The sequence below is a fragment of the Epinephelus fuscoguttatus genome, linkage group LG12, assembly GCF_011397635.1.
Source record: "Epinephelus fuscoguttatus linkage group LG12, E.fuscoguttatus.final_Chr_v1".
Lineage (NCBI taxonomy): Eukaryota > Metazoa > Chordata > Actinopteri > Perciformes > Serranidae > Epinephelus > Epinephelus fuscoguttatus.
This window is the reverse complement of record NC_064763.1, coordinates 4,531,639-4,548,263: the sequence shown is the minus strand read 5'-3', so window position 1 is coordinate 4,548,263 and position 16,625 is coordinate 4,531,639. Positions and strand designations below refer to the sequence as shown.

At 39.8% G+C, this 16,625-nt stretch overlaps 1 protein-coding gene across 4 annotated transcripts in view; it reads left to right on the top strand.

Moving 5' to 3' along the window:
• Positions 1 to 16,625, top strand: part of arhgap32b (Rho GTPase activating protein 32b) — a 198,347-nt gene that overhangs the window by 81,202 nt on the left and 100,520 nt on the right. For all 4 annotated transcript variants that reach the window (XM_049591465.1, XM_049591464.1, XM_049591463.1 and 1 more), the window contains one exon: positions 14,176 to 14,281. In XM_049591465.1, coding sequence (XP_049447422.1) covers positions 14,176 to 14,281 — 106 coding nt within the window. The remainder of the gene's footprint in view (positions 1 to 14,175; positions 14,282 to 16,625) is intronic.

The following is a 16,625-nucleotide window of genomic DNA, read 5'->3' as shown; positions in this document are numbered from 1 at the left end:
TTTGTCATTCGTTCAACTCACAGAAGTAACGTTAATTAGCTTCAGGAAATTTACCAGCGACAGTAGTCATTACAACCAGTGAAATCAGTGGTTGGCAGCTTAAACTGTTACTTGCTACAACTTGTTAAGACACCTAATTATGCAAGTTCTAATTAAAATTGTAACTATTGCAATTTGTAAATTGCGCTCTTTCAAATTGTGATTTTGTTAAAAAAAAAAGACTAATTGTTCAGCACTAGTTATTAAACTTTTGTCTCTTTCTCTCCAAAGTTTTATACTGTAGCTGAAAATAGGCATTGCTACACTGCAATGAGCATATGTTGATGTTTTTAAGAAGAATATACATGATTTGAGTTAAAACAGCACCCAGAAGGCTGTTTAGTCCTTTATGAGAGAATTTCAGTCAGCACCATCAGACCTGCAGCAAACTGCTGCTCCATACAGCAGCAATGTAGCTCGTCGTCAAATTATTGGCAAATTTGGGCTAAAACTTAAATAAACCTAAATAAATGAATCATTTTTAAATTTGGGTGATACATCTGATTTTATGTTTCTGTTAAGAAATGTTGCGACTCTTTTGAATTAAATCTTATTCATTTTATGGGACAAAAACTCAAATATTGTCTGAGGATACAGAGTCCGACTCTAATTAAATCATCCAGCATAGTTTGAAGTTTCATGCTGATAATTATTTAATGAGTATGCAGAATCAACACAGGTGAACTTATCTTGCATCATTTTGCTGCTCATATTTCTAAAACACACAAATAAATGGGGTAAATGGTATGTGAAAAGAATTACCACAAAACAGACTTGACATAATTGATTTATTACAGATGATTTATTTCAGCACAATCACACTTAAAACTTTTAATAGCGTCATTCTTTAGACAGCCAATTCAAAGAGAGAGATAAATTACTACAAAAAACAATCACAACTAAACCAAAACACTGTTTAATTCTTGTGGAGCAGAAGATGAAGCACTGCGCTGCCCTCAGCCTTTAGTCACCACTCATTGGATATCTCTTTCATCAGACCAGTGCCATGATATTCTCTGGAGGGTATTATTGGCAGTTCTAAAAGTGGCATGTATCCATGTGTGTTCAGTCCAGTACAGAAAACATGTTATGCTCTTAAGAGTTGCTCTTATAAACACTGATAACAGCCACCCAAACTGGCATCACTTGTTACCTCGCTTTGGCTGCTTTTTATTCAGTTCTTGCCTCCTAAATAGATTTGTGCTGTTTATTAGGTTTAAACTGTCAACTGTCAGTTGCAAATAAAAGCTTCAAACGTGACTGTCTATGATCATTTGTGCTTTCAGCTGCCATTCTGGACTCATTCTTTGTTTGTGGCTGTCAGATCAGTGATCTGTCACCAGCAACACACACACACACACACACACACACACACACACTACAAATGCCTTCTCAACCTGCCTTCTGATAGAAAGGACATAGTAGCTCAGCTGCCAACCAGCTCCGAAGGTATTTAGAATGGACTAGCAAGGATGTGGGGGTTGTGGGAGTTTCCTCATCCAGTCTGCATGTGTTTTGTGGAGTACGGAGTTCCAGGGCCGTTGCTACAAGCCACTCGGTCTTTGTATATCTGGAGTGAATGTTGTGTCTGTATTCTCTGAAGGAAGTCAAACATGTTTTCAGTAGGGGAGGGGGAAAAAAATTGACACAGCATAGTATTGCGATATTTTGCGTGGCAATACCCTATCCATACATGGACGTCAAGTGGACGTTTTTGCACACATTTTAATACAGCTTTTGGTGCAAGAATAATAAAATCAATTGCTTTTTGGTTCTTTTCCTTGTGAGGTCAGCAAAGGTCTCAGTCAGTAGCCTTTGGCAGGAAGTTCATCACAGCGATTTTTTTAACATGGAAGGGAAGAAGGCTTTGGATATGACACATGAGACTTGCAAGTAGTGTCATATGAGAATAAAATACTCTGGGATTACTACAAACATGAGGGCTCACCTCAGGGGCGCCGCAAGGAATTTTGGGCCCCATGGAAAAAAGAAATCACATTGGGCCCCAACTGCACAGCTGTTGTCACCACATCTCTAGGACCTAACTGACTCATTAAAAGCTTTACATAACTCTAACTTTGAAGGCTTACAACTGTCTTGCTTCTTGTAGTTCAGTACTATCAGTACAATATTTACTGCTAGTGAGTTGTACATGCAACAGTCTGCATACAGTATGCAATTCACTATTTGATGCAAGATTAAAAGCTGCCATAAAAAATGTGCTAAAGGCTATCTTTTACAGTCTAAATGTAATTTCTATTGTAAAATCCCAAAATGGAAAATTCTCTTAACATTCTCTATCACCACCACTAGATTTCATACATTAGATACAAGTTTGTGTGTGTGTGTGTGTGTGTGTGTGTGTGTGTGTGTGTGTGTGTGTGTGTGCATGTGCATGTGCGCGTGCGCAAGCTGCTCAAGTAAATTGCCCTTCATGGGAATAATAAAGTGTGTATCTAAGGATGTCATTTAACAGCAATTATGCAATCTAAATGAAAGCATCTATGTGGATTATTGTAATATTGCCTGTAACTTTAATACAGGCAGAGTTAGGCTACTTAATGTTTCCAGTTGTCCAGCATCCAGTACAGGCAGTTGTAGGCTGTTTTTGTTTCATAATAATGTTGGAAAAATAATTTGTTTGAATTTCTGTCATTAAAAAAAAAAAATTGTTTTCTTTTTTGTAATGGTAAAAAAGAGCAAGAGAGAGAGAAATTCCCACAGACTCCCTGCAATGATGCTAACTTGTATGTTGCTCAACACAATGTTGCTCATCTTCTTCATTGGGACGGGGAGGGGTAAAGTTATGGGGAGACAGGGCTGCTGTCAGTGCGCTAAGGCAGGACCAAACCATTTCATGCAGATACAGAGGGATTGTCAGTCAATATGGATGTTTACTTTTTGGTCATTTGGAATATTTAACTTTTACTGCCAAAAACAAGTAAAAACACAGAGATCATTAATTTTATTACTATATTTGAAAAGAAAAATGTTCTCAAAGATGATGGATTAATAATTTTATATTAATTTTTTACCTATTTGGAATTGTTCTAACTTTTCACCCCTATATGGTGCCACTGGCTCACCTCACACTCCACCATCCAGAGATAGTGTTAGCCGCTGAAGGCCAAGCACTGATGTGCAAAGATCTGTGTTCATACAGCATTGTTAAAAACAAAGGCTTACATGCTATAAACACTAGAACCCAGGTATGTAACTCCATCCCAACGTTTCTTTCACCAACCCAGCCATACCCAAGCTCTACAGAGAAGTGAAGCATAAAGTTGAGGAATCTTTGAGTACAGCAGGAAGGTGGCATTAACTTGTGAAGCTTGGACTTCAAGGTCAGTGGATTCAAGTGCGACTATAACGTCACATTATCTCACAGAGAACTGGTGACTGCTGTCTCTCGTTTTCCAAACTAGAGCAGTACATGAAAGTCACACTGGAGCAAACGTTGCAGACCTCCTGCAAAATACAGCACAAGAATGGGAGATTATGATTTTGACAGACAACGCTTCTAACATGGTGTTGCCATTCAGTTAGCGGGATACCTGCATATGAAATGTTTCACTCACACACTTAATCTGGCCTCGCAGAGCGTGTAAAATCTGCAAACATTTCAGTTCATCAGGTGTATGCAGCATTTCTGACAGGTTTTATGACGGTGTTGGTCAGTCTGTTTGCTTTGCATCACATTTTGGTGCAATAAAAATGACTAAAGTCAGATGAACAGACTGTCAACATCAGTTTTAAATAAAATCATTTGCGGTTGGAAAATGGTAATAAATCGCAATGTATCGTAATATATTTTGTAGCAGTACTCAGCATATCGCAATATCACAATAGTATGGTATCGTGACCTCAGTATCATGATAATATTGCATTGTGGTTTGTTATGACCCTGGGGCACCCTGGGGAATTGCCTCTGGTAATTCCAACCCCTACAACCCACCCGGTCCTTGTATATATATACTGAGAGTTGTGTTTGTAATCTCGGCAGGAAGTCAAACACATTTTCAGTGGGTGTTGGGTTTTCCCAAGGTTGGCCCTTGTCACTGATTGTGTTTGTGATCTTCATGGACAGGATCTCAAAGGTCAAGGTGGGCGATTTGCAGTCAAGTGTGAAAAGAATGAGACTGCAGAAAGAAGTGGCCGAAATGTGTTTTGGTTTGGTTGGGCTCCCCCTCAGAGATAGTGTAAGGAGCTTGGACGAATGGAGGGAGGTCAGAGCGTAGCCACTGCTCCTTTGTGTTGAAAAAAGTCAGTTAAGGTGGTTCAGGCATCTGATTAGGATCCTGCTGCAGATGATTGGTCTGCAACGCTGTTTGGGTTGATGTTGCATGTCAAGCAGAAACCACAAGATTGTCAAGGCCCAAGTTTTCCCAGCAGAACATTGCATTGTAACAAGATGATCATTGTTATTAAAGTTCACCTGTTAGTGTTTAAAATGTTGTGGCTGATCAGTATATATATCTCTATGTATATGTATAAGTATGTATATATGTTATCCAAGGGACATCAACCATTCAAGAGAACAAAGGAAACAAATGGGTTGGAAGGAGCAGGGAAGAAAGACACATTCAGGAAAACTTTGTATGACATACCTCATGAAAATGTCAGGAATAGTTTGACATTTTTGGAAATACACTTATTCGCCTTCTTACTGAGATCTAGACAAGAGGATCAATACCACCCCAATATCTGTACATGACATATAAAGCTACAATCAGCAGCAGATTACCTTAGTTTAACTTAGTTTAGCATAAAAAGTAGCTAGTCTGGTTCTGCCAAAAGGTAAAAATGCTGTGGTGTAGCATTCTCCTTTGACAGTGACCATATTGGTGCCGGTGACTCTGCTCCAAAGCATCTTGCAGACAGAGGTCCTGTGACAGTGGTATGGCAGCTAGTTTATATCTCAAACCTGTTGTTCTATAAGGGGAAAATCCTGTTTGCATCTAGCTGCAGCAGTAGTGATGAAATATTAGTGCATAAAAGCCACATGATTTCTGTGTGAGGTTGAGCTTATGTTGAGTCAGGCATTCAGTGGTATGGCAGCCTAATAACAGAGACACAAGAAAGAGGTGGCTGGGGATAAATGCAGAGAGTGTTTCATGGCTTTCATTTTCAGAGAAAAACAGAGCTGCTGTTGCTTGTTCACAACGAAGTTGAGAGGTTGATGGAAATGTTTGGAAAAGAGTTGAGATTGAAACATTTGTTTTAAATGGGTGGTTCCCTCGGTTGTTTCTTACAGAGTTGTTGAGAGGAACTTTTGACTCAGCAGACGTGGAGCTTAGGAAGTCTGACAGAAGTCTGTCTCCTTGCTTCTCCGTCAGTTTCTCTTATCTGGGTTTCTTGAAGGAGGGAGGGTAGGTGGAAAGCAGGCGGGAGTGCTGTGTGACACAAGGTTAAAGCGAGGTTTTCCGGCTGCTGCGTTATTAAGAGTGTTTGGAGCAGGTGCTGGAGGAAACAGTTCCTTTCTCCTGACATGCCTCCTCTGAAGGAATGCTGGGAATGCTGGGAGTGCACCACACTTCAAGAAGGTGAAATGCACTGTTGAAGTTTGGCCTTTATCTCTGGCATCTGAAAGTGCTTCACACTGTCTCAGTAGTTCTCAAGCCTTCCCTGGTAAGTGGTGCTTAAAGCATGTCATTAGGGTCATTGTGGCTGTGGGATGTCAGTCAATGACTTCTCAAGTTATTTCTTATCATTTACCACAAGACAGTGATTCAACATGGCTGAAGACGATGGTTTGCTTACGCTATGGGAAAAAGAACTGACAATATGGAATTATATTTGTGCCTCAATTCTGTTTCACACATGGTGGGACATTTAGAACATGTAAAATAATATTTTGCAAGCACAACAATTATATTTTATACAGAAATGATCAGGCAATCATGTAGTGTGAGCAAAAAACAAAAAATCAGTTTTGTGTAAATATCTTATTCTTTTTGCTATTATCCAAATTAGCTCACACTAATAACCTGTCTCATTCAGTTTTACTCATTGGCCCTCTCTAAATGTTTCTGCTCTGTGTGCACCGAGACCCTTGAACACTTGCTGACAGTGGGCGTCAATTACAAACAGTTGGGCTTATTTATGAAATGTTAGTAAATCTGTGAATAGATTTGTACATAAAAAGCATTGGTACTAAAAACTTAGACCAGATTCATGAAAGCTGTGGGAAACTCAGATTTGATTGTTGGCATGTGTGCATGTTCACGAATGCCAATCAGTCGTAAACTGACAGCGTGCTCCCACTAGTCAGCAATTCGCATACATCCTTGCCCATGAAGAGCCAGTAACCACCATGTAAGGAGGTGATCATTACTATGGATAGGTGCATCCTGTTGATCTGCGAACATGGAGCAAACAAAGAGAGAGGAAGAGAAACTTTGAGTCTGAGGTTATTTTGGGTGGAGTTGAGAAAAAATATATTCTTTAAAACATCTTATAAACCATAATATTTAAATTTCTGATGCCTTGAAATTCCACATACATAGGCAATGTTTATTGTTAGTCAAGAGATTAATAAAGAATATTGTAATTTACCTCCAAGTAGACATGGGCGAGATAACCCTAAAATGATATCACAATATCTCAGGGTATTTTTGCAAAAACTATATTCTTAATGTTATGACCCATTAGTAAAAAAAAAAAAAAAAAAAAAAAAAAATATATATATATATATATATATATATATATTTATATATATATATATATATTCTTAATTCAAGAATATAAAATTGCAAAAAAAAAAAGATATATTTTTACATGTCAACCTCACAGTTTGCTTTCAAATCTTCATTAAAAACTTTCTTTAGCTTGTAAACAACAGTAACTCAGAATGAGATACATATTAATAGTTCAACAATATATAATCTACCACAAATTACACATTTAAGCAGCTCCCAAATACAAAAAAAATGGGGTACTGTTTCAAATGTGTATTGGTAGCTGCTGTGTACCAAAAAGCTATGGTAACATTAATGAAACTATGTCATCCGATACTTCATGGAGTATTCATTGAGGCTCCTACACAGACACGTGCGACACGAGTTGACAAACCCCCTCCTCAACATGCTGGCTGTGTTTACAACGTAGTACTGTTGGGGTGGGTGTAAATCGAAACAAACCAATCACGTCTTGTCTTCTGACAATTGACAGTTGGCTCAACCTCTCACACCTCATTCCTTTCCTCGCAACACTGCGTCGCTAACAGCTGTTAGCGACCAGCGCCGCTAACAGCACTAACAGCGCCACTAACAGCTAACTGTTAGCAGTGATTCTCCTTCAGCAGCTCTCTCCACCTGGGAAAGGCTACCCCGATGTTGACCCTTGTTTTTTGAAATCGCCGATCACGATTCCTTTTTGCCTTTTTTCAAATGCACTGGCAGTTGTGACTAGCCTGCTTGCTGCTGCTTTTCATCACTCTACCTGCAGGCGGAAACCAGAAACCGACAAGTGAAAACGCGAAAGGCGATTCTGTATTTCTCAAGTATGTCCCTGTACGTACCTGTGTTTTCAAGATGGCGCACGTACATGATGAGACACCGGTTGCAATCTATATGTAAATGAGAATTTTGGAGCTTATGGACATACTTAGATATGCTGATGGAGGTAAATACACATGTGCTAGGACACACTTTTGACTGCAAAATTTGTTCGTCTCAAAGAACAGCTGAAATTGTTACACATAGTGCCCTCAAGTTGCCAAAAGAGAGTGAAAAGTCTGGGGCTGTTCATAAAACATTCAGGACGCCACAGTTGATTCCGCACTACTGAAGCTGCTCCTCTTTTTGGAACCACCGCAGAGTCTGAAATCATTTCGCTTTCAGCCATGCTTGTTGTTGCCATGGGTAACAGTATGACATCACTATCAACAAGTCTAAATATTGCAAGTATCACGATATTAATTCTTCATATGATATTAAAAATTCTACTGGTATTTTCATGAACGAGATGATATGGCACATCCCTACCCCCAAGAGTTCAGGAGAGAGCGCATCTTCAGAGACTGACATGTTTAAAGAGATCAAATCAATTCCCCAGATGGTATCTAAGTCATCAGACTAGGGATGCACAATAATATTGGCACGTCATCGTTATGGGTCAATATTATTTATATTATATATATCTTATTACATACATTGAAAAGCATTCTATGTCATGTGCTCATCTGCTGGTGGGCCATCACGATAAGAGCATGCATGCATTATGATTTCAATTACACTACAAAAGATACTTGATGATCACTCAAATTAGGTAGGGAAAAAATCGGATCAATTGATTTCGGTATCCGTTATAGGCCAAATTAGTTGTTATATATCGGCATTTTGGATATTGGCAAATAATCCAATATCATACATCCCTACATCAGACACATCACTCTCATTGAGTTCTTTCTTAGGGTTCAAGTCCTGTCCACCATCTGTTTCCTGGCTACAGGGACATTTCAGAGGGAAATAACAGACTGAGCTTGGACATTTTTCCTTATATCGAGAAATGGCGGCCTGGCAATACGCTGGTTATAGATAGCGGGCATGCCCCTGTCAGTTTAGAATGATTTAGATTCACTAGCAAAGGCATGGCAGCAACAAAATTGGCTGGTGTTCATGTGTCAAGAATCTTGCAGTAATTTTGTGTGCATACTTATTTTGTGCACAAAGTAAGAACATTTCTATGCACATATGAGTGAGTCAGGTCCAGTGTCTCTCCTTTTTCAACACCGTGTTGCTCTCACACCTTTCTCAACACACTCACTCAACCTGAATGTTACAGTAGCCAAGAAAATGTGAATTAATGGCTGTTTCCATCCACTAGTGTTATACAAATATTAGGACTTTTATTTTCTAAGCCTGTTTCCTGTGCACTTTGTTTCATCCCCCCCCCCCCCCAAGGCATGAGTTGCTCTTGCCCCTCCCACCTTTATTGAAACTTGATCTCCTTCACATTGCAGACACTGTCAGTAAACTGTATGTGACTCAGTTAGTCTGTTTATAACCATGATATATTAATCACGTTGTCATATGCCTTATTACTTATGCAATATGAGTTGGATGCAGCACATTGATGCCATCAGCACAGTTTGCTGATGTGGACTACTTTTTAATTTGTCAGAATGTGTTATAATGACAAATGCTGGTTCAGTCAATTTACATAAAATCAAACTGGTTTAAGCTCATCGGACCAGCAAAACCAGAAATCAACACAACTCTAGTTGATAGTTTGCTCATTAACTGAATCTGGGTGATTATTTGACTCCATTGTTAGCACCATGAGTCCAAAGATAAGTAAATGAGCGAAGCACAGCCTTTTTAAGGTCACCATCAGCACTAGAGGGAGTAAATGTTTGATACTCAGATTTTGATTGGATTTTTACTTAAAGCAGGGGTTCCCAACTGGTCCAGCCACTGGGTTCAGCACCAGTTGGGAGCCACTGACTTAAAGAGTGAACATAATATTTTCTTAAGTGTTTTGCATATTAATGAATGTATACCTCCCAGTACTTGTAGCACTTTCTTACTTATTTTATCCCACTGACCTCTTCTTGAGTCATTTCTAATCAAGGTTATGTTAATGACCTTTTGGGTCCCAAAGCTGTGAATGTCTGCACCATTTCTAAAGAATTTCAGTGATCTTTTTCAGCCTCACTGGTTTTAATGAGATCCATTGGGAATCAGGCTGTACATACACAGTGTGTGTGCATGTGTGTTCAGTATGTTGTTCAGGATTTGGTGCAGTGGGCAGGAATACAATAATTTCAGAATGGTGGCAAGGTATTTGAGCAGTGTGTTACGTTTTACCTTTTAGTGTGCTTTGAGTGTGTAATCGTGTTTACTGTCATTCTTTAATTGTTGATTCATTTGGGAAAAGGCTAGTGGTTTAGTGTTCAGTGTTTTGTAATTTCTGATTATAACAATTATGGTGTTTTTTGTGTATTTTCTGCCTTCTTGATCAAGTCAGTGGATTGTTTGGGTTAAAGGACATCTTCAGTATTTTTCATCTTGGGCTCTATTTCCCCATGTGTATGTGTGCGTATGATTCATGGGTACCACTCGTTCTAAAATTGGTTCAGTATTGAGCTGCGAAATGAGCTAAAATGGTAATGGGGGCAAATGCGTCCCGTATAAAAGTGCTTTTTTTCGCCACTGACCGGTTCAGATCGACAGTGCTATCTCTGTAAATAGCATATTGTAGCGGCCCTGGGGCAGTGGTGACTGTGAATGAGTGGAGTCAGCTGTCAGTCAGTGTTGGAGCAGAGAGGCGGAAGGAGTCCCCGCTTGGTAATGTAAATGAGTATGTGTGTGTCTGCAAAAACGAATGAAAAACTAAAAAACGGCATTCGGTATTTGGTACTCGGTATTCAGCCAAGCGTTTAATTTCGTCGTGGATGTCTCTCACCCCCTCCCCCCGCTGCTGAAAAAAATCCTAGAGGAAACACTACAGTGGCTGGTTTTAGAATGTAAAGCACGTCACCTGTTTCTACAGCCAGTTGCCCTGTAGTGAAGTCCGCTGGTCAAGTCAAATAACCGCAGACAGCATGTTTGCTTGCTGCAGCAGGTGCTCCAACGGTCCGACCCCACCGAACCCTCTGTTTTTCGGTCCTCATGGTGCACCAGTGTTGGATGGTGGGTCTCTGCTGCTGCTTGCTGTATGTGCTTATGCCCCCCCCCCCCTCCACCACACACACACACACACACACACACAGACACATTCTCATTGACTGATTAATTTGCGCTGGTTATTTATATTATTGTGGCATATTTATTATGAATACAGTCCATCTGATGCTCGTTTCCTTTGTTTTTCTCTGTTTCATCACTACTAAAAATGCAACTGTAGCCAGTATTTCACTAACACTATCCTCATTCATATTTTAAGATGATGCAAATCATATTCAGCCACAATATAAGTCTGAAAAGCTGGAAATCAGAACAGAAACACAGAGAGTTGTTGCATAGAGATGATACACTGTCTCATCTAGTTGCATTGGTGTGAACCGGCAGATTTTTAAAACATTGCAGAACGATGCATTGCAAGTAGTTTCCTGTTTCAACTCGTGTCATTGCAAATCTTTGGTCTGAACTTGGCTTTTCAGAACGTGTAGAACAGTCTGGTAAGTTACACCACTTTACTGTAATGCAGCCTTTAAAAAAACAGAAAAACACAGCACTTATACATATATTATATTACAATATCCAAAGTCTAAGGGGGGTTCTAGTCTCATTGCCCAAACCTACTTAAACTTAAAAGTGCCAGTTGTTTTTACTGTTGGAGAACTCCTTTACAAACACTCTGTTCACTCTCTGAAATGAAACTGTTGGAATATAACTTGCAACAAAAGAAAAAGTTGGAGAAATCTTTTTGTACCTCTAAGTCCTGATTTGAAATTGTCTGGGTATGTAGTATTAGTCAACATTGCTGAGCTGAGAGAAGTGTCATAATGTGACTGAATGGTGAAGTCAGATCAGTGAGCAATAGTGTTAGAGGGAGTTTCGAAGACTTGCTTATAACTAAGACTTACTTCCCTGCATCTTTACTCAGAGTCCCTGGCCCTTAAGTCCAATTATTTCAATGCAGAGACATTGTTTCAGCATCTATTAGATGGCATCATCATCTTGCAGCTGTTACGGACAGTTCTATCTTCCACAAAAACAGAGATCTCCTGCTTTCTTTTAACTCCCTCTGTTGTCTACTCAAGTTTATTAGACTCATGTAGATGTAACATCAGTGCTGCATTGAGGATGATGGTTCAGAATCATCCTTGAGATACTGTGTGTGTGTGCGTGCGTGCGTGTGTGCGTGCGTGCGTGCACATGGGCGTGCGTGCGTGGGTGCGCCACAAGTCAATTTGTGAAATGCTGCTGTGAAAATCTTTTTCATATCTCTCCCTGTTCTCTGCTTCTCTCAGCCTCTCTGGAAACAGTGGCAGTCTTTGAAGTTGATGAGAAGTTTATGTCGAGAGACATCTCATCAACTTCAAGTTGTTCTATGAAGGCAGTACCAATTCAAATATCTTCATCAAATCTTCAAAGGCCCTGTCTTGTTTGCTTTGCTTTATTGGTGTCTGCTGACCGTAAACAATTAATTGATGTCAAAAGAAAATCAATCATAAACTATTTTGATAATCGATTAGTTGTTTGAATCATGATATCTCTTTGAGTTTTGGACTGTCAGTTGGACTAAGGTTGTACTGAATGTTTTTGTTTTTACATTCAAAGTACCTGTTGAGGTTTCCCAATGAAGCTTTGAATATCTGTCGTCATATTTTATGATGTAATTACCCTACAGAAAAAAAACCCTCAAAGAAAATCCTAAATTTGAATAAAGTGATTTATTGGATTAAATGTGTTTGTCTTTTTTAGTTTAATCAACATTTAATGAATAAATGTAATTTATAGTGCTGCCAGACCGCCATGTTAATACAGCTGTTTGTCTCCATTTGTGTGCAAGCAGTTTTTTGACTGCAGTGAAAATGTTTTTAAAGGCTAAATGGCAACAAATATGAACTAAAGCAGAATATTTCATTAGATAAAACATTTTAATTTCAGAAATGATTGCATCCATCTTTTTTCAATAAATTGTGACTTTTGGACTTCACAGCGCTCCAGAGTTATTGGAAATGTTTGGCTTCAAAACAATCCTATGCAGCCACGAATGGAATCTAATTCCATAAATAGTAGGGATGCACAATATTGGATTTTTTGGGGATCGCCCATATGCCAATATGCAACAACTTACTTGGCTGATAACCGATATCGATTTATCCACTTTTTTCTCCGCCTTATTTTAGTGATCATCAAGTTTACTCTGTAGTGGAATTAACATCATATTATGTATGCACACTCTTATCTTGATGGCTCACCAGCAGATGGAGATATTGGCCAATGCCGATGACATGCCAATACAGCGTTACTGTGAAATTCTCTGGTGTATCACTAAAGTGTATAAACTACACTGCAGAGTGGAGTCTACTGACAGAGACAAATCATGACAGCTGACTCATATGAATGGGTTGAACGCACATCGGTAGGTCCACATCTAGTATATGAAATGTTAATATCGTCACGCTGCATTTTTATAAACACACCCAGGCACCGGCTCACCGTCCCACAATAAACAAGCCTACAACTACCAAGTAGAATAGCGATGCGCTATTGGTTTACATCACTCAACTCAGACAAACAAGCAATTCAGTCTCACACACGCAGCCAGAGAGAGAGAGACATGCTTCAGACTGGGTTGCCAGGTGAAGATACAAATAATCACTAACTGTAGTATCACATGGCTAGCCGTCATTGATAAGTTTAACAATAGACTTGAGCCATTTAAAAGCTTGGTGTTGGATTTACACCGCTGCTGCTAATTAGCTCGTGCTAGCACTCTGGAGGTGGTCCTTCGGCGCTTTGTCTAACCTGTTCCTGACATTCAGTGTGACAATGACATTCACATAATATTGCAAACAAGCTAACAACATTTTCTGCCAACATTAGATAACAAACAAAAACCACAGACTGTATCGTGTGAAGTTGTTGTGAGCTATAAATTCACCAATTCCATGCAGGAGGGAGATGATAACGTTATTTCAGTCTTACAGTGAAAAGTTTCTTTTCCTGCGGGTGGCCGTCTGTCCGCAGCAGCCTGTGCCAAAGAGCAGCATTGAAATTAAGAGTGGTCACTCTGCAGCAAAACCTTGGGACTTGAAACAAACGCCGATGACTGGGAGGTCTCGCCAATGATTCAAATCTCAGACTTTCAGGGGCCAGCCCTTTTTCTATCACAGTGAAAAGACAAACACAAAAAAAGCATGCAAATGTTGATTTAGAATTTGGATGTAATCGCAATGAATGAAGCTTTAGTACAGCCCTAGGCTGACCAAGATAAGTAATTTCAAGATGCGTCTGGAAATTTGTAATGCTCACTTTTTTTCTTTTTTTCACATTGATTTGGGGGGCTGCATGGGGAGCCTGGTCTACCAGGTGAGCAAGTGGGTGCCCCTAGAGATAAACAAAATAATCACCAAATGAATCACTAATGAATTTATAGTTACAGCCCTAAAGCTAAGTGTCATCCAATTGAAATTTAATATGGTTTTAAGTATGTGGGTGTGCCTGTGTGTGTTGGCTGCAGGGGCCTAAGGCCTGGACGTCACCTGGAGGACGACGACATTGTGCCTGAACTGGCAAACATCCATCCTAGAGAGCGACCTGACTGGGAGGAGACCATCAGTGCCATGGTGAGACATGCACTCGCACACACACATTCAGTGTGAGGTTCTCTGTTTTGCATCAACATACATATTTGTACATGTGAGATGGTTTTGTTTTGAATATATGCGGTATTCATCAATGTCCTGATTTCATCCCAGGTCAAATTGAGCTCTCTGAGGGTCATTCCAGTGGTAACAACACACGGCCCTAATCAGCCTGTTCGCTGCCTGTCACGTTCTTATCAGTCTGATTTCAATCGAGTGGATTGACTCATGTTTTTGTCTCCAATCGAAACCGTGTCTCCTGTGTTCCTGAAACACTATCACACATTCCTAATTAATGCAGATGACTGCTGGCGTCATACAGATAACCCACTCCAAACTCTTTGCATAGACAGTCATTAACCTGTCTGTGTACTCTTGTGTCATATATTTATTTCAGCCCGTCTCTCCATGCTGGTTTCCGTTCACCAGCCAACGTCATCCATTATTTCCTTCCCTCCCATCTTTTGGGTCTTGCTTCTTGCATCAACAGCACGGTGAAAATGAGGCCGTCTCCATGGTAACGTGCCGAGCCACCCGTGGTCGGCGCGTGGTTGGAGCCCTAACGCAAGTGCTCACTTCGATCGGGCAACAGAGAGAAAGAGAAACAACAATCTCACCAGGCTAATGAATATTGATCACAGAGGCGGGGCTTTTAATACTGCATGTCTGCTATTCTTTGTTCAATATTTGATATGAGAGGGACTCTGTACTGGAGTGGCATGCATTATGTATGTCTCTGGTGGTTCGAGGAGGTGATGAGCAGTGCTAAGCAACTTAGTGTAAGCTGTCACACCAACGCCCTGTTGCGCTGTGTAGGATAGATCATATTCTGTGTCGACTGCAGAGCGAGGCATAAAGGAACAAAACACTCCCAAATCCCTGCAACATCACGATAAAACGAACGGTAAAATCTTTTGCAGTAATTATAGATTGCCATGACATAGAGCATTCGGATCAGAGACCAGGAATAGGCTTGAACAAGTTCAAAGCTGTCATATTAATTTAAAACATCTGAGTCACACAGTCATGAAAAGTATTGGGAATGTGCCTGTGGTTTTTGGTTACATATACACACATAGACTCACAGCTTTACTGGTAAAAAGCATTTAAAAAAAAGCACAATTTGAATATTTCATATAGTTGTAAAGCTCTCCATATTGGAACTGTTACTTATGATTATTATTAGGGCTATCTTCTGGGCATCGAAGAGTCAGTGAGAAATACCTGCAATTAATCAAAGCTTCAGAGGGGTGTTGATCCGTTTTCAGTCGCCTAAAATAATGTGACAGTTAGCCACTTTGTTAGCATGCAGGTCGCAGTAACATTAGCTGTAATAGCTAGTGACAGGAATACTACCTAATTATGAAATTAGGGATGTCAAAATAACACGTTAATTTTGATTAATTAATCACACAAAAAAATGAACGCTGTTTAATTGTGTTCTGTGCTGCCCTTTGACCATGCATGGCCCCGTGAACCAAACATTTAGATTTAGAAAACATATATAGTTATTATTCATAGATTCATTTGCTGATAATTTTTTTGATTAATTGATCAGTTCAAAGTAACTTACTACTTGTGTCGAAAGCGATTAGCGAAAAATGTCCATCATAGTTCACCAGTGGTCCTCAAATGTCTTATTTTGTATTTTGTAATATTGTAATATACACCGCTCTAATACATTAAGCATGCTTGTAAAGCCTGAGTTTTCATCTACAGAGGCAGGTCTCATATCTTCATCTGTAAATGTTTCTATCGCCGGTGTGATTTCTTTTGCTCTGTCTGAATCAGTCAGGAATGGCTGCCTAAATACTGCAGGGATAATGTTAGCATGTAGCGTTTGTGTTGCACCTTGTTTTTGTCTAGTGCCACCTGTTGACACACTAGGGTGAAGTCAACGTAAATTAGTTGACCTATTTAAAGTATTCCCACCGATGTAACCTGCTGTAGTGTAGTAGACGTGACATAGCCTTTTTTTTCTATACACTGCTCTCTCTCACTGTCTCCCTCATAATTCACAGCACCACCAAAGTGTTTCCAAACCAAGGCTGAGAAATGAAGTCAAGGCAGAATTGCCAAAAACTGCAGTTCATTGAATGGCCACTTGAGGCATAGTCAATCCCCATGTTAAAATGCCCAGTTTTACAGCGGAAATAAACATGTTTACAGCCTGGTACAAAAACTGGTTTTGGGCACTAAAGGTAATTTCCCCCTCCATGACAACTGTACAGGAGGAGAAGTTTTTTATAACTCACCTGTTTACACTTTATTAAGGCTCAAAGTTACACATAGTAGTGGGGCTACTCTATTGACAGGCTGTCTGTGA